The sequence below is a fragment of the Lutjanus erythropterus genome, chromosome 18 (assembly GCF_056507025.1).
Source record: "Lutjanus erythropterus isolate fLutEry1 chromosome 18, fLutEry1.hap2, whole genome shotgun sequence".
Classification (NCBI taxonomy): domain Eukaryota; kingdom Metazoa; phylum Chordata; class Actinopteri; order Lutjaniformes; family Lutjanidae; genus Lutjanus; species Lutjanus erythropterus.
In genome coordinates, this window is record NC_139334.1 from 28,831,926 (window position 1) to 28,855,579 (window position 23,654).

The 23,654-nt window shown below is 41.5% G+C and overlaps 2 protein-coding genes across 2 annotated transcripts in view; one reads left to right on the forward strand and one right to left on the reverse strand.

Moving 5' to 3' along the window:
* The window catches only part of brf1a (BRF1 general transcription factor IIIB subunit a), a 148,798-nt gene that overhangs the window by 15,401 nt on the left and 109,743 nt on the right, over positions 1-23,654 (forward strand). The window contains exons 4-6 of the mRNA XM_084742273.1: positions 189-362; positions 5,608-5,639; positions 14,084-14,156. Of these exons, the coding sequence (XP_084598399.1) occupies positions 189-362; positions 5,608-5,639; positions 14,084-14,156 (279 nt within the window). The remainder of the gene's footprint in view (positions 1-188; positions 363-5,607; positions 5,640-14,083; positions 14,157-23,654) is intronic.
* Positions 16,559-21,723, reverse strand: LOC146311254 (BTB/POZ domain-containing protein 6-B). The gene is made up of 4 exons (XM_084742686.1): positions 20,736-21,723; positions 19,263-19,353; positions 18,854-18,972; positions 16,559-18,210 (listed from the first exon to the last, which is right to left on the reverse strand). The coding sequence occupies exons 1-4, from the start codon at positions 21,161-21,163 to the stop codon at positions 17,178-17,180; spliced, it is 1,671 nt and encodes a 556-aa protein (XP_084598812.1). The 5' UTR covers positions 21,164-21,723; the 3' UTR covers positions 16,559-17,177.

A 23,654-nucleotide genomic window follows, 5' to 3' on the forward strand; every position in this document is an offset into this window, starting at 1 on the left:
TGTTCAAACCTTTTGGACACTATAAACTTTCTGCTTAAATATATTGTTTATTATACTTGTTAATCTTCTTTTTTTACATTAATTATAAAAGCAAGTGCGATGCTGAACTCTTGTACATGTTTCAGTGAAAATTCTCTCCAGGTTTCTGTGATCTGATACGTTTTTGTATTTGTGTGTGTCTCCATCAGCCAAACAGAACATCAACACTCTGGGTAACCAGCTGCAGATGAACAAACACTGTCTGGACACGGCCTTCAACTTCTACAAGATGGCACTCATGAAGCACCTGACCCGCGGCCGCAAGTCCTCCCACGTCATCGCCGCCTGTCTCTACATGGTGTGCCGCACTGAGGGGACGCCACGTATCCTTCTCCGTACATTCGGTTCCGTTTCTTATCAAGTTTTTTTGAAAATGTTTGGGCTGCGAGGTACATTCAGCATGGATAGACACAAGAAATGCTGAATCTTGACAAGCATTTCGGCATCAACAGATACTTCAGGTTGCGTTATCTGTATTGTTATTGGACATGAAAAAGTGGATTCCTGCCATCCTTTAAAAACAAAAGGGCTCAAGGTGTAACCCTGCAGCTGATTCACTGATTCCATGGCAACATTACACTTCCTCAGATTCAGATTTAGATCAACTTTATTGTCCTACATGGGGAAATAAATTTGGTCTGTTGCTTCAGACATTAAAAAAACACCATAAAACTCACAGCAAAAACATCAGAATACACAATAACACCACAACATCATCATAATAAAAAACTTTAGATCACATTGAGTCCTAAAACTGTGAGTTCATACATCTTAAACAGACCAAAACTATATGATGACAACTATGATCAGAAAGTTAGTTTTGTTTTTTCCTGTCATTGTCAATAAATTTATTGTTTTTACTTAAACACAGAATGTTTTCATGTGACGCTACATTCCTCCATCAATTCATCTACAACCTTTGAACAGGAAAATACCAAAATCCAGACATTTTTAAAATGTGTAAAACTAGACAAACATTTCTGAGTATTCTAGCTTCTCTTTCACAGAAGTTGGCATTTGAAGTTCTTGTGATGTCTGAGTCCAAAACCCAAAAGTTTTGAGTTTATTATCATAGAAAACAAAGAAAAGTATCAAATATTAATATTTAAGAGGCTGAAAAATTATTTTATAGTTTTTGCTTTAAAAAATTACTAGAACAGTTGCTAAATTATCAAAATAGTTGATTATTTTTTCTCTTGATTTATTTATCCATTATATAACTATTTACAGTCTTATGATATACAGAACTGTAACAGTTAGAGAAAAAAAGCCTAGATGCTGTGTCCAACAAAGTGTTTGCAATGGGTTCACTGTGTATTTACACAATGCTACAAACGACGGCAGAATAACCTGGCACTGAGCGTTTGCCCCTTCTTTTCTGGTCGGCAAGAGTTGACAAACGACAAAATCTTTTACTCAGCCATCCAATCACAGTGCAGGAGGGGTGGGACAAACAGACTGCCACAAACTGTGTCCAGCTTCAGCTTGTGACGATGGTATTGAAATGTTTCCTCTCCCACAAAATGAGCCCACAAGGACTGGCAGGTCAATTTTAAATTTGATTTGATGCAAACTACCTGCAAAAATAGGTATGTAGAACACATAAATTAACCATATCTTCCATGGATATTCCATATCATAGCAACCAAAGCAACTTAGCTGAAAAATAGTGCTCCCAGCTGAGTGTTTTCAGAGGAGCGCTTGGTGTTTTCAGCTGTGATAAAGACACTTTGGTGGACTCAGCTCCTAAGGCAGCTGATACAGAGAAAATCAATCCACTCTTTAATGTTAAAAACGAGTCGCACAGTTACCAAGTCGGCTTCCAACCTGCGTATCAACTGTAAAATAAAATGTTGCAACGAAGTGGAAAAAATCACCTCTGAAAGTAAATCTGATCAAAGAACAACTTCCACGAGTGAACAGAGCTGCAGAGGAGACACTTTTCATTTAATCGCATGTCCAACGGCGGAGTAAAACTTTGAGATGAAGCTGCACGTTAAATTTCCAAACCCGCGTCTTAAACTGATGCAGGATGGAACATCAAAGTGCGCAGGTTACTTTTGATGTGAGCCGGCGGAGGCCTGGCCGCCCATCGCCGCCTTTCTTAATGTTTCATAATCTGCTAACGGCAGTTTATTGAAGTGGAGAGTGATGTGTCACCGTCGGGATAATGGGACTTTTAGGTTCATCCTTTTTTCATAAGCAGGGCGGCTCTTTGGTCTTTGTGCCGCTGTCGGTTTACTCCTGACTCACTTCGCCTACGAGGATGAGTGTGTTATGTAACGGTGGCACAGGATGGCCGGGATAGGTTTACCTAATGAAAGAGGGCGAGGAGGGTGTAATGCCTTCCTGCTGCATTGTTTACCAGGCTTTTGTGTGACTGTGTGTGCGCAGGCCTGTCTGTTTGTGCATGTTTGGAGGAGTGAGGCTGGGGTAAAAATAGCTCCTCTCACTTCCTTTTCCACAGCTGGGTGAGTCTGTAATGCTGTCGCAGGGGAGAATCAGGACAAAGACGAAGGCAGGAGGAGAACAGAGTGAAAAGGAAACATCCGTCTAATCAGGAGTTTAATTTAAGGAAGACCTACCGCGCTGTCGACCTTCAGACTGCCTTTACTCCTCTCCTTTCAGCCGCCTTTTTGTCTTTCTGACCGCAAAGCAGGGAGAAAGGAGAGGGGGATGCACAAAGACGATGGAAGGAATCAAGGTCATTTGTCATTTTACGTTTCATTGTGCAACCCTGAGCCGTAAAATGACAATAAATGACCTTGATGCATTTGATTTTCCCCTTCAGAGATGGAAATTATCCCAAAAACTGATACAACAGTGTGCAAATCCGTTAAAACAATCAGATCAAATTACCCCATCAATCAGTTTTGTCAGCTCGTGGACCAGCTGTCACCATGTAGAAATTTGATAAATGACAGTAAATTATTCATACTTCAGCTGGTCGCTTCTGTTCTCTCGATTGTGATCAGCTTTTTTTTTTTTTAGTCCCAACTTTCCCACAAACCTGCTGCTTCTTTTCTTCTTCCAGTCAAGTTTCTTTCTTCAGGAATTTTCGGTTTAAGGGTCTCATTTCTGTTGGCCAGAATAGTACCATAATGCAGCTGGACGCGTGCACGGTTAAGATGTGGCTCACTTTGAAGGTTACATAATCGCGGTAACTACCTTCACAAGTTTGTGTACATTCATCAATCATAGACTCCTTTTCTGTTGTTGGTGTTTTTTGGTGGGCGGAGCAAAATAATATCCCAAGCATGTTAGCGAACACTTGCTGGCAAGTTTTGTTGGCTGAAGAAAATAGGAGCTCTTCTGAGTGTGTACAGTCAGTCACTCCCCTGGACTGCCTGTGATAAAGGAATAATTCACCCAAAAATGAACCCTCAGTCATTATCTACTCACCGTCATGCTGATTGAAGGTCGGGTTTATTTTATTTAGTCCACAAAACACTGCTGGAGTTTCACAGGAAAACAGCTGGAAAAAAAACTCACTCGCCCCGACATGCCAGTTACTTGCGTGCACACACCATCATACCACATACACCCAGTTCAGACGGGTGCAAGCTAAATCTACAGTGAAGATTACTAAAAACATGGTGTAAATGACGTCTTTCCTGTCAGCTTGGCATGACCTTCGATTGGCATGAGGGTGAGTAGATAATGACTGAATTTTCATTTTTGGGTGAACTATCCCTTTAAAAACAATCTGCTAAAGTAGAGAAACTGAGAAGGACTGCAGCTGGACCTGTTTATCTCAGTCTGGGCAGATGATTGTGACAGACAGATGCAGATTCTTCTTCAGCTCTCCATATGTGGTTGATAAAAACACAGCATGAAAATGTCATGTAACCGCTGCGTCAGTTTAAGTTGTTGGGATCCTCCTGTCCGTCCTCCCTGCTGCACCACACGAGGTGTGAGGACCCAGATGTGTTGAAGAATCTGCTGTCGTTTATTTTCCTGATTAAGGGGGACCTCTGTAATCTCCAGACGGCGTGCGCCGGGATTATCTTTTCCCATTTCATCTGCACTGCTGCTAATTCCATTGTGAGGCCCTTTTCAGAGGAGCCCCGGCTAATCCACCCAGGCAGCCTGGAGACAGGTGCACCTGTCGCCATGGAGACACTGTCGCCAACAGAGACGATGTGTCCAAGCGGGGCCGGTCGCCGGGAGGGCCAGGATGTCCGGGGGCCAGACGTGCGTGCGTGTGTGTGAGGTCAGAGTCAGGGGGAGGCGACAGGTCTGTCAGTATATTAAGAAGTCGTCTGGTCAGAGGTGACGGTTTCAGTGTCTCATTAGATTTACTGTCACAGCTGCCGGAGCTGAACACGTCTCACTTCCTTTATGTCATCATCAGTGTCCTCTGTGCAGGTGTAAAGTCATAAAACACACTTCAAAGAGAAAATTTAGAACTTTTTAAAAGTTAAAACTATTGAGAGAAGATTCACCGACCGTCAGAGCTCCCTAATCCTGCCTGTCGCTCACGGCCTCCATTTATGTGATATTTTACAAGTCAAACGGATTCTGAATTATTTTTTTCATGCTGGAGGTTGTATAAATCTTTCCTAAAGCTTTTTGTCGCAGCAGATGTACGACGGAGTGTTAGAGCCCCGTTAAGGAAGAAAATAGGGAGGAAGATTTTTTCAGTTTTCGCACCAGGCATAGGAAAAAAATAAATCAATTTTAAAATGTTGCAACATGAGATTCAAGTCAAAATGGTATTCAAATTTGCAAAAAGTTTTTTTTTCTTTGTGCCTTTATGCCTGATGCTCTTCTGTATCCACATGATCTCCTCAATACTCTTCATAAAATTACAGAAAACCGCATCAAATGTTTTCAAGTTACTAATTTTAAAGTAGGCTTACTCCAGCATCAGTATAATCTGTAATGCTTGGACAAATAAACAAAAATATTAGGTCAGACAGACACTTTAAAGATAAGATAAAGGAGTATTTAAAAAATAGGTGCAAAAACACTTGACTGGAACTGTCCAAGATCAAATCCTAAAATCGGTACCTTAATGCAGCGGCTCTGGATTTGGGGCCTCGAGGCTTGTGTCTGGTTTGACCCGTTCAGTAATTCATCTTTGAAACAAAAGTGATGAATGGAACAACTGTCAATAGTTTTTACTCCTTTTTTTTTTATCAAATCCATCTGTCTTGACTTAAATTTGTTTTAGTTGTTTTAATTTAGTCTCCACTGTTGTGATGTTTACTAGTACATACCAGGTTTTGAGTGTGTGTGTATTGGTGTGCTCAAGTTGAAAAAGTAAATTTAAGGGCACTTATAGTGAATTTTTATGTCGTTTGTTGTTTGATTTGACCAGCGTGGAATCTGATGTTGGTTTGTCAGTTGTGTTATGCTGACCTCGCTGAAGAAGGGACGTCCACACTGACCGCTTTTAACACAAATGACTATTTTATTAAAGATAAAAGTAAATGGACTTTATATTTGATCTGAACTTTCTGTCTCTTACTGCTCTGTCTTTTTGAGAAAAAACCCCAAAAAGGATCACAAATCATTTTTAACTCTGACTCTTTTGGTTTTATTTGCCTTAACCAGTTTTGTCAGACATGCTGCTGGATCTCAGTGACCTCCTGCAGGTGAGTTTAAAGACAAATGATTGTTTTACATGTGACCCAGACTTAACAACAGGTGCTGAACTCAAGAATATTGTTCATTCTGGAGATGAAGAGGTTCATAAATCTTTCTCAAAGCTTTCTGTCACAGCTGATCCACATGACAAAGATATTATATCTGTTATATTTATAACATTATAGAAAACCATCAAAAAACCCTAACAAGTTATATTCTCTTAAAGCAGAGCTACTGATAGATCATTCAGTTCAAGTTACTCATTTTGATGTGGGTTTACTGTGATTAATAAAACAGCTAGAACTTAAGTCCTTTGGTTCAAATTAATCTGCTGACTAGTGTCTCAATTACTTGTTGAATACTAGAAAATAAAGAAAAATGTTCATCTCAGTTTCCCAGAGCCCAAGTCTTAATTTGTCCGACCAACAGCACCAAGTATTATATTTAGTTTAACACAACGAGAAGCAGCAAATTCTCACACCTGGGAAGCTGAGACCATGAAATAATTGGCATTTTTTTGCTTGAAAATGGACTTAAATGATTATGATCAAAATAGTTGCTTCTTGTTTTTCTTGATCGATTAAGTGCAACTGTGATCTTTTTAATCAAGTGATCTTTTATTTTCATTGATTTAGGCAATAACTCTGTGGAAAATAAGGTTTTAAAGCTCCCAGACTTAAAATAACTTTTCCAAACTTTGAAGACAACTTTTTAATTCCCTCTTTAATGTGTGTTGATGCCCACCCTGTTACTGCAACCACTTAAACACACACACTCCTACCACTCACCACCACTCCCATAATGCATCTCTGCCTAACCACTTGGTCCTGCAGTCATCTTGCATTCAGACTTTCACCCATGTAATTAAACCTGAGTTGTGTGTGTGTGTGTGTGTGTGTGTGTGTGTGTGTGTGTGTGTATATATATTTAGAAAGCCCTCCATTTGTCTGCATATTTAATGGCAGCCGATTCACAGTGAGTCAGGGGTGTGGTGCTGCTGGACGAGCTGGTGGGACATTTCTCAGAGTCACAGCTGGTCAGGGGCTTTTATTTTTATGCACCCAGCTGTCCCGGAGGAGCCGGCCGCCCCTCCCCCACCGTCCACACCCCGGTATGAGGAGGCAAGGAGTGGATTTGGAGTGGATTTTGGGCGGGTGGGGGATTATTAATGTCCAGCGTTTAGGCTGCTCCTGCTGCGGCTGCAGGGCGGAGATATTCCACCAATCACTTTTTTATGGATCCACACCCCGGGCCACTTGTCTGCGTTGCATTGTTTGGATGAATGGGGAGCTCCGCCAGGCTGCGGCCACAAAGTCACTTGAGCAGAATAAGCATATTGGATCAATACTGGCTGTAAATATCAGCTGTTCTCCGCTTCTAATGTGATGAGGTTTTATTAATTCATTCACATGCTCTGGATGTTCTTCACATCAGATGCACGTCTCTGCACACATGCAGGGGTGTGAACAACAGGTGCTTCAGTGAACATGCAGAGGATCCTGCAAACTGTCCACAGCTCCTCCTGTCAGAGGTTTCTTCAGGCCAGGGAGTAGCTGCTTCAAACATCTTCTGTGAATAAAATATTTTATTTGAAGCTCTGGAAAGTTTCCAGAATCCTCTCCTCCCCAGAAGAACTTCTTGTCTTCATAATTATGTTGGACTGACTTCTGTGTTGTTTCAAATCAGTTACAAGCTTTTAAAATACCTGGATTCATGAAGTTTAGATTAGAATCTTTTTTTTTTTATTGACAAGAAGCAATGTGTGAAAGTTTTGGAGTTTTATTTTTTTTATTTTTTTATTTTTTAGTTTATTTGATTGTGTTCATCGATAAGCAAAAACATTCGTAGGTGAGGCGGTTAGAAAAGCTGTTGTTCGTCTGTTGTCGCAGGCGCCATAATTTTTTTTTGTGCCCTTCTATCAATCTGAATGTGTTGCTCTTTCATTTGCTATTTTTGAACATTATTTGCACTCAGTGGTACTTTTTGGAGGGTTTAAAAAGAGATTGAGAAGAGGGCACATGTTGAGCTGGATTTACATCCATCCTGCCAGGCTTCAAGTTATGGACCAATTAGTGTCTTATGATGAGCTACCAGCAGCTACAGGCGTGTTTTAGGTGGGAAGGCCGCAAAAACAACTACGATATCTTAGCATCAGCATTAGCGAAAGAAGAGACTGCAGGCTTCTCAGTAGAAAAGATGTTTTTGTTTTTCTCCTCACTGGCTTCGGCAAAGAGTTTGACTACGTCTTGTGGTTTGTTGATCTGATTTGATAGACCGTGATAGACAGATCACCTGCATAGTATTTTTTTGAAAGTGCCTGCTCTTTTCCAAACAGTTTCTAAAGACGACTTCCCCCATGGTTCTGTGTAACAAGCCATCTGCTGTGGAAGGTTACCCTGGACCGACCTTTTCAAGAAACGGGACAGGCATGATTTTTATTTTTCAACTAGAGCAAATTTTGAATGAATTCTTGTATCTTACAGACATTCAATAGTTTTCACATGTTGTGTATTTGCAGCCTTTGATAGAGAAAGGTCGCTCTGTTCACATCCAGTCTTATATTTCCGACAGGTACAAGATAGCAGGTTGTGTGGATTAAAAAGCGGAGTATCCACACATGGGATTACAGCTCCCAAACTTTAATGTAACTAAGCTGGGAACCAGGTCTTAACCTGGCAAATATCAGCATCAAATTGTCCGTCTGCCTCTTTTAATTGTGTGCCGTGCAGCTGAAGACTTTCTGACTTGTTGACAGCAGCTGTTTGGTTTTGTGGTTTCTCCAGAAGTCTCTTCAAGAGTCCTTTAATTGAAAATTCTCCTCCTTGAACCGTCTGTGACCGCGTCCACCTGTTGATCCTTGGCCGTGAAGTATCGAGTAACCACGCTGAGTTTTTGATCGTTTAGCGCTGACCCCTCGACCCGGAAAGTTTCACTTAGCGCTGCAGTGCAGAGGGGGGATTATATTCTTCTCATGTTCTCCATTTCACCTCCGAGCACCTCCACTGCGGGCCGTTCAAAGTGATGATTAAATTAAATTTAAAGATGTGGTGAGCTCAGACTTCAGTCACACCGATTCTAACACCATGTTCGGAGCAGTAAAGAAAAGTTTTCAGACGGTGTCAAATTCAGCAATTTCTGCCTGCTGCTGCATGAATGCATTAAGATATCAGACTAGTGAATTTGCATTCATTATGTTAAGTTTTATTAATAAATAAATAATCATTAAATCTTAACAGTTTTGCTAATGAATCAAGTCTGAATCATATTTAGAATATCCATGGTATCTTCATATTCAAAACATTGAGCTGAAATTATTCTTGCTTGATGTACAACTTCAGCTGCTCAACAGTCCGGGGTCTCCGTTGTCGTATTTTGTGCTTCATAATGCACCACACATTTTCAATGGGAGGCGGGTCTGGACTGCAGGCAGTGCAGTCCAGGACCTGAACTCTTTTACTTCGAAGACACGCTGCTGGAACACGTGCAGAATGTGTCCTGGCATCGTCTCGCTGAAATAAGCAGGGATGTCTCTGAAAAAGATGGCAGCATATGTCGCTCAGCATTAATGTGGCCTTCACAGATGTGGCAGTTACCCATCATGCCACGGGCACTAACAAACTCCCATAACATCACAGATGTTGTCTCTTGAACTGGTAACAGTCTGGGTGGTCACAATGTTCATGATTTCCAAAACTTATTGAAATGTGGCCTCGTAAAGCCACATTCTACTTTCCATCGCACCATCTCAGATGAGTCTTTTCTCTTTGCGTGGTAGAGTCTTAACTTGCATTTGTAGATGCAGAGACAAACTGTTTACTGACAAAGTGTTCCTCAGCTCATGTAGTATCCTTTATACTTATATATTTCAGCCTTACCTCTTACGTGCAGACATTTCTCTGGATTCTCAGAATCTTTTAATGATATTATGGATTGTAGATGGTGAAATCTCTAAATTCCTGCAGTTTCGTGTGTAAAAACATTCTTTAACTGTTGGACCATTTGCCCACTGAGCCTTTCGAGGACGCCCAATCATTATACTGTTACCTGTTAGCAATTCACCTGTTGAATGTTTCAAAAAGGCGTCTTTTATCATTCCACAACTTTCCTTGTCTTTTGTTGCTCCACTTTTTTGGCGCATGTTGCAGGCTTCAAATTCAGAATAAGTATATATTTAGAAGTTTAGCAGTTTAAAGATTAAATATCTTGTTTTTGTACTGTATTCAGTTAAATATAGGTCGCTGCCTGAAATTGTTGATTTTCAGAGTTTCTTGGGACCAGCATGTTTTAGCCGAAATCTCACAGTCATGCTCGTTCCACTTCCTCCTTCACCACCGTTTCCGTCTTTGTGTACAAAGTCCTTGCTGGAATCCACGTCCCAGAATAGCAGAGCAGCATCTGCGTCCCTGCTTGACTCCAGAGGGGGCTGAGAGAGCGAGAGTCCGTCTGTCTGCTCCAAAAAACCCCCGTCACCCCTCAGCCCCTGGAGGTCTGTGGAGTCGGTCTGAAGGAATGACAGCGATCTGACCCGAGTTCGCGACCTGATCCTTCAGCTTTCACTGCCTTCTGCTTCAGCTTTCAGCTCTGATCCACCAAAACTCAATTCTGGGCTGCAATACTGATAATTTCTGTAGAAAATGATAGATGTGTGGCCCCGTGGCTTTGTTATTCATCATCGGATCCTTTCAGATAGAGCGGGGGGCGGGTCGGAGGGGTGCCAGAATTTACTGCCGAGCCTTCTGGAGGTGTTGTGGGTAAAAGACAATGAAACATCTGTGATGGGAGGTACCAGTGCGATAACCCCGGTGACACACTCACCCTCATCCACCGCCGCACCCGCCTGCCTGCCCCGCTTCTCCTCCAACATCCTGCAATAAACCAGGTTTCTAGTTTGCTGCTCAGCCTAGTTTTACTGCACATGGGACCAACTGCTGCGTCAGATCCTGAACCAGAGAGTCTGAATCCCTATTACGGGATTTAGGACGATATTGTTTGAACATTTTAAATACTGCTGTAAATATCTTATCTTGAGGGATAAGCATTGAGCATATTGTGCATTTAAACAAAGTGGAACAATAATCATCGGTTGCTGTTGGTATGAAGGAATTTGCAGTTGCTCTGTTGAAATAATTTAGATGTGGTGGAAAAGGCTTTGAAAGTGTTTAAATTGTGCTCTTAAAAAGGTCTATAAATCCTGAAACATGTTGTTTCCTGTTAACTTGAACATGGCTTCCTAACAGTATCATGAGAGAGTGAACTTAAGCAGATGGAGCGAGAAAAATTGTTCAGTGGCGGTGTTGCTTTAGAGTTCCCTTTCTGCAAACTGAGTAAATTGTTTGAGTTGTGTATTCATAAATAATGTAACTTCCAACAGCTCTCTGCTTTCCTTCCAAACTTGCGTTATTTGTGAGGACAGTCAACTTGTGTGTATTTGTTGCTTTGTCTCGTGTATTTTAAAGGCCCAGCAGTGGATGGGAATTGCAAATTAGCTTATGTTGTAAATGCGGTGGTGTGTGACATTGGTTAATATCCCATACTTGTCCCCATACAAATAAACATTAAATAAGAGTACTGTGGATCATGTAAGATTTGCTGCCTCTTAGTCTCTGGTCACCCATGTTGACCGCTGAAACAGAAAGCTTTTTTTTCGAACAGGCAGCTAGGGATGCACTGATACTGATACCAGCATCGGGTATCGGTCCGATACTGTCCTCATGAACTCATAAAACTACTCAGATACTCCACACTCGATACCACGTCATTAAAAGTAGCCTAACATCTAAAGAACCAACACAACATAGAGTTCAAAGAGTTTACTGACGCTGACCCTCTTTTCTTGGTTGCGAGACTCGCTGTCCTCAACATCATCCACTAATGACCGCAGCGACTTGGAAAACTTTCCATCTAAAACTGGAACAACCTCACAGTGCACCTGTAGACCGCAGCCAGCCGCTGTCCAGTAAGTCCTGGTGTGAGGAAACTAGTTGAATGCCTCGACTGATTAATCCAAGGATAAAGGAAAAACACCACTGCCACCAGTCTGTAATTGTCTTTTCTTAGTAATAACAACTTCTCTTTGCATACTCTCCTGTATTCTCCTGTTAATCTTCACCAAACGGCCTGACAGCTCAGAACACACAACTTTACTCTTTGGGGCTCATAGCTGGGTCAACAAAACTGTTGCACACATGGCGCCACACCCATACCTGCCCCCCCTAAAGAATGACAGGTAGGAACTAATTGGCTCTTAGACAAGAGAGCCATGAAGAAGAAACTTAAATCCTAGACATGTAAATGTTAAATTAAAATACTACTCTGCAAGATCATAACAGTGTTGTGGAATTATTCCTCCTGTAACCATGTGTTTTGCAACCATGGTTATACTCGCCGCAGGAAACCACAACAGTGATTTGTTACATTTAGGAAGTGAGGAACATCTGATGAAAATAAAACACGTTTTTAAAGTTATTGTAAGAACTGTAGTACAAGTAGCACGTCGCTCAGCCTGTTCACTGATGCACAGCGCAGATTCCAGTTAGGAAGTAGTGTAATTTATTCACTCAACTAAACGAGCCACACTTCTCAAACACCGCAGTGGTTAAAGACTGAGTTCAGTTGTTTTCTAATCCAACAGGGTGTCTGCAGGTCTTTAAAAGCTTCCCTTAAAAAAAGGTTTTAGAAGAGAAATTTACACAAGTCTTCATCTTGCATGCTGTAGGCAGTAAATGTTAGTTATAGATGTAATAAAATGTTCTTTCTATTTGTGGTTGCGGGCTGTTTGGAGGTATTACACACCAATAAACTAAAAGTGTGACTGTTGCTGCAGGAGGCCGTTTAATCCGCCTGTGTTTCAGTTTCAGTCAAAACCATCAGACCAGCAAACACCGACACGACTGCAGCTACAGGCAGCAAGTGTGGATGGGAAACACTCGGATGAAGTTTATGAATTAATAACTTTTCATTGATTAATCCATCCATCCATTTTCTGCTGCTTGTAGTGGGTCCAGCTCTCATTTATTTAATAAATTGTGTCATTAGGAGTTATTGTTCGATACTGCTGGGGAGTAGAGAAAAAAAATGTGATTGAATAATAAATAATTCTAGGCCATATCTTCCCTACTGGTTTTCTATCATACTTTAAATTCTGTGTGGTGTTAAAAAAGTAGAGATGATCAGATATCACTTTTTCTTTCCCTGTTTCTGATACCTGGAAATGGCTCAGCAGCCAATCCAGAGTACTGCTCCTATTCCAGTGGGTAAAAAATGTTTGTATATGTTGTTTGTTCAAGATAAGACACTGACTGGCTGTACAACTTTTGGTGCAGACACAAACTGGTAACTTGGAGCCTGGCAAAATGGATTTTGGTGAGATCTTGTAAGTAGCTGTTTTCAAGTGGGAAAAAAATGGCAGCCTGGTTGAAAACTTTCTCAATTTACAGCTAAATGGTCAGTAAAATGTGTGTGAGAAATGGGCAACAGAGTGTGAATTTTGAGGTTTGTACTGGTGACGATGAAATATTACCTTCATGTTAGAAAAACTCTTTAGATAAATGAAATCTGTGATAAACCATGAGGAATTCACCTTTAAGGCAGTATTTGACCCATTTTTCCGTTGTTTCTGTTGCTCAGATAACTTTTTTTCCACCTCAAAGTTCAGTCCGTTATTAAAATAACCTGTTGTGGTTTGGCGGTGCACATGTCTTTGAAACCCTGAAGGTGATAAAATAGTGTTGTGTAAATTAATCCTCTCCAAGACAGAAACACGATCAGATCACGATCAATGAGCCGAAGTGAAAATCACTTAAAAAAACTAATAACTGAGTTAAAATGTCGTCTCAGAAATGAACGTCAATACAGGGAGCCTGTACTGTCCATAAAACCTGGTGTGTTGGTCAGATCTGTAATTTTGATAAAGAAAATTGATTTGAGGGGAAACTGTGGAGGAGAGAGAGAGAGAGTGCAGGGGGCGACTGATATTCTGATTAGAAATTAATAGACGGAGGTGTGAGTTCGAGAGACTGTAGGAGGGAAAAAAAATCCCTTCAAACAGCCCCGGAGCTCAGCTTTTAATCTCACATATTGATGTGAAATGTTCTGTAACCTTTGGGTCGATTATGTAACCCGAACACTTAACCTGACAGTGATGCAACAGCCTTATTTCATATCCTAATAGTCCATTTTTCACTCTCAAACACGGCGGTCATCCTCATCAGTCATATCCCTCCTGGTGGATCTGGAGAGGTCTGAATGTCAGACTGATGCTGAAGCTGTAATTATATAAGTGGCGTCAAACTTCTTGAGGGCGTACAGGATCACGTAAACACTTAAATCCAGTTAGAAAATTAGACTTAACCGGCAGCATGAGGTTTCTGTCAGACAGACGCATGCTTTCCTCCTCAGTGTTTTATCTTTGCTGGTCATCACCTCATTTTTAAATGTTTACTCTGCTCCACAGGTGAACGTCTACGTTCTGGGAAGAACCTTCCTTGTGCTGGCCAGAGAGCTGTGCATCAACGCCCCGGCTATAGGTACACGCTTCACTTACCTTCTCCTTTTTCTGCTGGATTCACAGTGCAAGACTTGGTTGAATTAAGTTCTTAAAACGGTGACTCAGCTCTTGTAAGGCACCGTTTTGCACATGCCTTTTATGTAGAGAAGTAATTATTATAAACAGGGCTGCAATCAGGAATTATTTTCATTCATTCAAGTTATCATTTAGGCTATGAATCACCAGAAAATGGTGAAAAATGTTCACCACAGTTCCCCAAAGCCCTTGTCCAACAGTCGAAAACCCCAAAGCGCTGCAAAGCCAGAACCAGACGGTGTTTGCCATATATGGTTATAAATGATCAGTGGTCTCTATAAAGGCTGATCAGATGACGAAATTTGACACCCGCCGAGCTCCAAATGCGGGTAGATGTTTCGTTTGGCGAGTAAATCTTACCTGGCAGGTAAATGAAACTCTTGTGTTTTGGTGTCATTTACAGGCACGCTGCTTCTGTCCTGTCTGTCTGAGTGTGACACATACAGGGACAGGGATGTCATGATGCATTCAGGTGCACCTCATAAGCTCTGAAATCAACATCACTTTGTACAATAAAGAACATGGGCACTGATAGGGGCTTCATGGTGCATTCAAGTGCACTTTGTAACATCATAAGTCTTAAACTCAAATGTCCATGAAGGTTGGTTAAAAGAGGAAAGTTTCTGTTCTTATTTTCCTTTGAAACACACAGTGCTGCATGTGTCACTACTCTCTTGTTCTTCCACACCTGCATGGGCTCGCCGTGGTTGTAGGTGTTACCAGCGTTACATCGATTACATTAGTCGCCCACTGCCACCACCGTCTAAGCGTGTTATCAACTATTTAGTCACATGATGGACGTTAGAATTACAAACTGAAAGTGTCTTCTCCGTGCAGCAGAGTCGCAGCACAGAGTCGCAGGAGATTTCAAAAGTGCATACAGTGGTTAGTTTTAAGCTGAATATTCAAAAGTCCTTCACTCTAGAAGGAGTCGAATATCCGACAGCTATTGACAGCTGGATGTTGCTGTACAGACTGCAGTCCGCTGGAAGGGCAGTTAACCAGGGCCCCAGCATTACTGAACAGATGTGTGGTTTGCAGAGACATAAAATTTAGTCTTCTGTTGTTAAATACATTATCATGAAGGCGTTAGCCTTAGTCTTGCCAAGTTCTCACCAGGCTAACTTCACTACACCAAAGAACTAACATTACAAGCAAATGTGTACTTAGCGTTACTTTACAACTCATCTGTGGACGTGAGCTATAGTTGTTGTGGTCAGCGGGGAGTCTGATAGACGTGGCAGCTCAAAAACCAACGAGGAACAAACCCACTAAACGCTTGTCTTGTTCAAAGCAACAGGAGAGCTAATGATCTAACATTAAAGATCAAAGTGGGGGCTCTAATGAGCATCATCCTTCGTATCTTTTCCACTCTGGTGTAATCGGTCACACTGATGTTGTCACAAGTTAATGGGGAAGATTTCTTCACCGTGGCACCCCGACTACAGCATGTTTAATAAGTAGATGCTAAAATCACAACTAAACCCCATTCATTTCTACATTGTTTTAAAAGCCTATTTTAAAAAATGTGTGAAATTGTTATCAACCGTATTCTTGCACAATTTAATTTAAAATGTTCCCCCCAAAAATCCTGATTAGGGCCCCATTATTTTTGAGTACCATGGCCAGAACTTAATGAAAAATTATTGCCAGAGTTCAAGGTGACATCTTTGAATGTGTTTCCAACCGACGGTCCAGGACCTAAAAGCACTGCGAAGCTGAAACCTGAGAGTTTTTGCCATTATTTGTTTGATAAATTACTTAAAAGTACTCCATGGATTTAATATTGCACTTCTATAATGTTGGAGAACTTGAAAGAGCCCTGATTAAATAAAAAAAAAAGGTCATGGAAATGAAAAGAGGTTTTTTGAATCATATCCAAATCTTCCTCTCCAGAGATAATACACAAAATACTATTATTTACTGCACAAAATATTATAGGAAACCTGTAGGAACCCTGTAGGAACCTGTAATGCAGGTTCTACAAGCTGAACTACTCTGCTGATAAACATATTCATGTTACTTTTGATGTCATTTCTTGGTGCAAAGTCTGCACTGTGCAGCTGTATGAGTGAACAAAAACATAATGCATGTCAGACTGGGACCAGCAGATTCTTACTATATTTAAGGACCGTGATAAAGAAATGCTTTCTAAGAAAAAAAATAGTTAAAAAAAAAGCCCCCCTGTACTGTACTGGAGGTCTGAATAATCTATCCATAACTTAAAGAACCTCATGTTTTCATAAAATGAGGGTGCAGTTCCCCCTGTAGTAACCAGAGGGCACTGCAGTCCCTCAAATCCCCCACTCCCTCACCCAGACACCATAATGATGTGACATCTGTGGCTTCAATCACATTATAACCTTTATGTTTTATCATCAGGTGTATAAGCATTCTTGTACAGAACACATCTGGTCATCTTTAACAGCATCAAGCTGTTAACAATTAAATTGTATTTTACAAAAGACACAACGTTTCTGAGGCCGTCCTCTGAAGTGCAAAACAACTCTGTTTTTGACAAGATCTCTACATTTTTTTGCATTTAGAATCATAACACTACATAAAGTTTGCTCCTCGTGTAATATTGCTGCCTAGACTATAGTAACAACATCGTATATAGACTTGCAATTACACAATTTGAAGCAGTCCCTACGTGTTCCAGTTGTGGAGCTCAGCTTGATTACATAACCACAAATCACTGTATTAATGTTGTTTCTACAGCAGCCGCAGCCTCTTAACACAGGCATCAGAGCAAATAACGTTAACCCAGTATTTAAATTAAAAAAATAATAACATTAAATTAAATAAGATAAAACAACAGCTCCTTGGCTTTTAAAATAGTCTCTCAAAGAACTAACCAGGCCATTTAGTGTGACATTAGTCAAGTGTCTTTAATGCTACATTACTTTGAAGGCTGGGAGGCGAGGAGGAGAAACCTAATTTTCCATCAGCAGTCCGGAGCAGCTTATGCATAGAACACAAGCTCGGGGATCTGTCCTCCCTGTACTCCGGTCCCGTTGGTGCTGTCAGAGGAGCACTGGAATTGAAATGTCACCTTTCCACACTGCACCTCCGTCATGCCCTCCTGGCCAAAATAGCTCAGTTCATTCCCGTCCAGCACGGCGCTCACGGTGTAGAAGGCGTCCTGCTCCACCTGAACAGGGTGCTCGAACCACACCGGAAACGTACTGCTCGACCCGTCCGACACAAACTTTGTGAGGTTCTGCGCCAGGGTCACCCCCTGTCTCTTCAGTTCGATTTTGACGCTGTACTCGGCTTTGCCGCCGCTTGACCCGTACAGCCCCAGACCAGCGATAAAGATCCTCTTGTCCACCGCGAACTGGATGCTGTCGCACCGGCCGCGGTAGCGCCACTGATTGCTCCGGTAGGCCGAGGACTGGAAGCGGTGGCACCTCTGAGGCGCCAAACCCTTCCTGGGAGTCAAAGGGAAGTCCAGTTTGGGCTTTTTAGCTGCAGTGTACCACAGGAACACATTGTGCGTCTCCTCCAGTGTCAGGATATCACACTGCGCCGCCCCGTTGGCAAACTCCTCCAGGCTCATGGTGGGGATTCGCACTAAGAACAGCGCCTTGCCAAGGACCTCTCTTTTGTTGCGGGTTGTCGGCGTCAAACCTTGTCTCTTGCACTCTGCCGTGGCCCAGTTCATGACGGCCTCAAACACCACCACCTCCTTGGTGTTGAGTGTCTCCCTCCGCAGGATGATCTCCAGCGTCTGCAGGTCGATCTCGCAGAAGCCCTCGGAGCACAGCGAGAGCTCGGCCTGAGCATCGATCACCTCCCAACAGCGCTGCGTCAGTTCGGGCTCCTCGAACAGACGGCTCTGCGAGAGCAGCACGCAGGCGTTTTTGGCCTCCAGGCTCGTTTCCAGGAAGGTGACGCAGGCCTTGGCCAGTGCAGGAACGATGTACTTCTTGGCAGCATACAGGGTGGCCAGCACCGTGTCTGCCTCCAGGTCGATCTCATCGCTGTACATGTACCTAAGAGAAGGAAAATAATGTTTTAATCCAGGGTTCAATTGTTATGGTTAATCTAGAGCTGCGACAAAGAATATAGCTTACATAGAAGAAACATGTCTTTAATAATATACTACGTAAGAAGACATATGAGGTATGAGGATTTTGGGACCTGGAAAAACTCTTTAAAGTGCTCATACCTTGTTCTTTTTAATATCCACTGCATCTAATATCCACTAAGAAGCAAAATAGAAATATTAATCTTCTTTTTCTCATCCCAAAGAGGATTGCGTGCTGACTTAACATCCTACCCTTTTCACAAAAAGCCTAACCAGTCCAACAGTCGATGGCACTGGCTTAGCTACAAAATGAGCAACAAAGGCAGGTTATTTATAACTACTAGTCTGCATATATTCCCCTCTAAGAAAATTGTCAGGCGGTGGATGAGGAAAAGGAAAAAAAAAATGTTTCTAGTTGGACAAAGAGCACTGAGAAAACCAGCAATTACAGAGCACTGTGCTGCTGCCACTGCTCTCTGGCGCTCCCAGCATTTTGGCATTCGCCTCTGCTTAGCTTTGGATGAGTAATAATATGCTTTGAAGTGACACTGACTGCGCTTGTCATCTCTCCTTCTGGTTGGCTGCGTGAGGGATGGTGAGTGGCTTACTTCAGCAGAATTAGAAAAGCAGCAGGTTCCACATCTGGGATATGGATCTCAGACTCCTCCTCCGCCAGATCGCCGTAAAACATGGCACAGAAGACTGAGCTTCCCACGGCCAGCACATACTGGGAGGGAGGGAGGGGAGGGGAGGAGAGGAGAGGGGAGGAGCAGACAGATGCGTCAGAGAACACATGCAACCAGAATCACTCGTCTTTGCTGAGTTCAATAAAAGAGTACAAGTAGTTCTTTTCAGTAGCACTGCTGCAGAGACAGACACAACTTCTCTACTCCTCTAACAGACACTTAGATTTAACAGAAAAACATCAACATCACTCCATTTTATCTTTAAGCTTTCTGTTTTCTTATACAAATGAATCAAAATAAGTTTTTTTTCTAAGTAGTAAAATATCTTTACCTTGTGTGCTGGAACCTTCTGCGATCCCCCCAAGGGGCCAACAATGAAGTGGACATCAGCCATCAGCTCATTGTTAAACATCAAGGCATTCCTAAAAGCAGAGCAGGTCTCATGAATAAGCCTCAATCAAGTATTGTATAACATCAAGTCCTCCCACACTCTTTTTGCCTGGAGACACTGGTTATTTTCATAGGTTTGGGGAGGATATAGCAACAGTGGCAGGATCTGCAGCTAGTGCCTAGTTTTTTTTTAATCGATTAGTCTACTGTTTGCAGACTGAGAGATGTGACCATGATGACGTTTTTAAACGTTTTCTCCAATCACAAGTCAGTTTACTTCACTTAAAGGCTAAGAAAAACAGAAATGAGAAGCTGGAACCAGTGAATCTTGGACATTTGTGCTTTAAAACTTGATTTGTTGATTCATCAATTAGTCGATTGCCAACTATATTGGTAACTGATTGATGTTTTCAGTCACTTTCAAGCAAAAATGTTTAACATAATTATGCTTCTGCTGTCCAAACAACAGTAAAACCCAAAGATTCTTGATTTACTGTCATAAATAACAAAGAAAAGTAGCAAATTCTTACTTTTAAGAAGCTGGATTTAGCAAATGTTCAACACTTTTTATTGCAAAATGACTGAAAAGCTTAATCAGTTATCGAAATAAGTTGGTAACTGCTTTTCTTTTGATTAATCGACTAATGGTTGCAGCTCAAAGGGAAAATAATCACTTATCCAAATAGTTGCATATTGATCAGCTTATTTTTGCTGTTCTATGCCTCAGCTGCAATGATTAATCGATTAGTTGTCGACTACTAAATTAGTTGCCAACGATCTTGATGTTTGATCAGTTTGAGACAATTCGTTTTCAAGCAAAAAAGTCAAAATACTTTGATACAAGCTTTGGACAAAACAAGACATTTGAGAAAGTTTTCTTGGGGTTTTTCTGACATTTTATAGACCAAACAACCAATCATTGCATTGCAGCCATTTCCTCAACTGTTTAGTTGCTTCATCTGTAAAATATCAGAAAATGGTGAGAAAATGTTGTTTACTGTCATAGAAGAGTAGAAAAGTTAGAGAATATTCCCATTTGACAAGGTGGAATCAGATAATTTGGATTTTTTTTCTGTAAAATGTCTCAAAGTGATTAATTTAATAGTTGACAACTAATTGATTATTTGACTTACTGTTGCAGCTTTAAACAGTAGAGCATGCAACCTGAAAATCAGGCTTTTATGCAGATTTTAAATACTAAAGAGTAATGTAACTAAGCAGATGATGCAGGAATAGTTTTAGTTTCTGGTGCTTTTATCACCTTTTGTTATTATCATGTTAGTGCAGTGACTTAGAGTGGTTGTTATAACCTGTAGTTACTTCATAACGACCTGGATGCACTTTGTGGTCATTTATATCAGCTGTAGGGAGTTTTTACTCTTGGATTTGTACTTTGTGAGTATTTGTGAGTTACCTCTCTCTGAGTGTGGGGTGGCTGCACTGCCAGCTGGGTGGATCGACGTTGTTGTTGTTGATGTTTTGCTGGGTGGTCGGGGTGGTCGCCGCGCTGCTGCTGCTGCTGGCCTGGCACACCTGCACCTCCTTGGTCTTCTCGGTGTCCGCCACCGTGGTGCCGTTGGACAGGTTGGTGTTGTTGGTGTTGGCGGCGGGGTAGAGCTCCGCAGCCATCTTCTCCTTCTCCTCCTCCTTCTTCTTCTGCTGCTGCTGCTGCTTCTTCTTGCTCGTCAGGGACAGAGTCAGGATCTCATAACATACCGGCAGCCTGCCCGGGAGCTTGCCGACCTTCTTGGACTTTTTCAGTGTTTCTGGGAGTAGGAGCAGATAAGTCAAACACCTCATGATCCGGCCATGATGGAGCAGCCTGCAGTCTGCCGTTGGCATCGGCACAAGACACCGGTCGTCTTCGTGTCGGTGCCCGCTGAAGTGGCTCTGTCGCGGGCTGTAAATGAGCGGAGCGTGCGGGGGTTCGCTCGGTGCAGAATTCGCCCTTTTTTGAATGGAGTTTGGTTCCTTACAGCTCCGCGTTAAAACGGCATCGACAGCCAAGTTTGCGCGACAACATGTAAATATCCGAGCGGGCCCGGTGGAGTCCGTCTCCTCCTCCGCTTCCAACTTGGACCACGGACACTTTTCTCCGTCTCCTGGCGGTCACCTCATCCTCTCCGCACCGACAAATGTCCGCTTGTTTTCCCTTTTTCAGCGAGTGGGTAATCCGGATAGTCACAGCTGGTATTCAAGTCCTTCCTATTTATTTTCCACCCCGCCTCTGCGTTAATCCTCTCAGATATTTCTCCGTCTTTTTCCCGAACGACAGTCCGCCGACACGAAGCCAGCGACGATGTTCCGCTGCGGCCGTTCACATCCGAGGTAAATAGTCATTTGTCGGGAGTTTTTAAGGTCTGCTTCATTTTTTTCTGCTTTTTTTCTCTCTCGTCGTGATCATCTCGAACGCCCAGGGCTCGCCGAGGACCAATCAGATCCACGCCCCGCGGTGACGTCAGGAGAGCAGGAGCTCCGCCCTCAGCAGCTCCGCAGAGTGCGTCAGCGGACCGAAGCTGCTCCGCCTCCGTCCCGCTGATTAGAGCCGGTGGTGGGATAAAAATAAAATTAAAAAGAAGGTCGGTTGAATATGACCCTCCAGCCCGAAGCAGTAATGAGAAGAAATCACCCCCAAACAGCCAAGTTACACTCTGACACCCTGTGACATGTGACAACTTACAGTATGACGGCTTATAAAGGGAAAAGTCTTATTCTGTGGGTTATTAACAGACTGTGACACCGTGACAACCCTGAGTACGTGATCTTTAAATAATAACATCCAAAACCACCAAACCGTGTATTAATCAATCATTAATAGATTAATTGCCATTAAGGATTTAACCAATTAAAAAAATGTATTAATCGATAGTGTAGAAATAACAATAATTTTGCCTTATTTGTCATTGTTTTGCATTGCAAAGCCATTTGTTGAATGAGGAAACTTAAGCTTTAAATGAGAAAAAAACAAGAAAAAATGAAAATGAGGAAACTGCATTATGTAGCTCATTCATTATTAATGATTAATCTTTTTTTTTGTTTTTGCAATTTCAACTGTTTGTTAAGGAACATGCACAAATTGTGCAATCCTAACCCCTTCCCAATACTGCCAGTATATTTTATATGATCAAAATGTTAATATCTAATACAGTGGTTCTCAAATGGGGGTCCGGGACCCTTCAGCGGTCCATGGCACTCTGCCAAGCGGTCCGTAGAAGGATGTTATGTTCATAGATTTAAATTCTCATGATATAAAAATTTTATTTTTTTTCACAAAAGGATTCATAGTTCAACAAATAATATATTAATTGTAAAATCAAACATATTTCATAGATTGTTCTAACCTGATAATTTATACATAAAACATCTAAACCTTGCAAATTCTGTACATTTTAACTGATAATTTAACACCTGAACAATTAATAATCAATTAATAATTATGGATTAATAAGAAACAAAATGCATTTCTTTTTCTCAATTTTCAAGTTTTATTTAAACAATTGTCTCAGCCTGGTGCAGTAATGAAGAGAAAAAAACCCAAACATGACTGAAAGGGACCAGAGAACTCAGAACTCAGAAACATCAGGTCCAAGTTACAGTTTGACAAAACTCTGTGATTTTATGTCATTTCAGTTTTGCAGTGTGACAACTTAAACAGGGAGAAATTTAATTTGGTGTATTATTGACGAGACTGTGACACTTCCCACCCCTCAGACTGTGATCTTTAAAGAGAAACGGCTCACTAATTCAAACCAAAACCACCAAATCCTGTATTGATGCTTTATTTCTTCTAGGGATGTTAATAATTAATCATTAATAGATTAATCCCCATTAATAATTTAGCATTATTAAAAATGCATTAATCGATGGTGTATAAATGGCAGCAATTGCACCTCATTTGACTTTGTTTTGTCTGGTGAAGCCTTTTGTTGAGAAAAATAAAGGAAAAGAGAAAAAAGTAGCTCATTAATTATTAATGAACAATTGATTATGGAAAATCCACAAAATTTGCCGCTCTAATTCCTTCCCAAAATGCTCACCTTACATTTAAGATGATCAAAATGTTGCTAAATGTTCACAAAAGTGTGTCTTCACTTCAATATATTTGATCAAAATGTTTCTAAATGCAATAACTCAGGAATTGGATTCAAGGATGAACTGATTAGATTTTGGGGGTCAAAGGTCGCTGCGACCTCTCAAAACATTTTGTTGGTCATAAGTCAATAAATCAAACACTAATTATGACAACATTTCACACAAATATTGAACAGGATAAAATGATAAGGTGTTAACATTTATATTCAAAAGGTCAAAGGTCAGCTTCAGTGTGACATCA

Coding starts and splice junctions, on each gene's coding strand:
- LOC146311254 (XM_084742686.1), bottom strand. CDS start 21,163: ATGCCAACGGCAGACTGCAGGCTGCTCCATCATGGCCGGATCATGAGG. Junction 19,354..20,735: donor CACCCCACACTCAGAGAGAG/GTAACTCACAAA, acceptor CTCTGCTTTTAG/GAATGCCTTGATGTTTAACA. Junction 18,973..19,262: donor AGAAGGTTCCAGCACACAAG/GTAAAGATATTT, acceptor CCTCCCTCCCAG/TATGTGCTGGCCGTGGGAAG.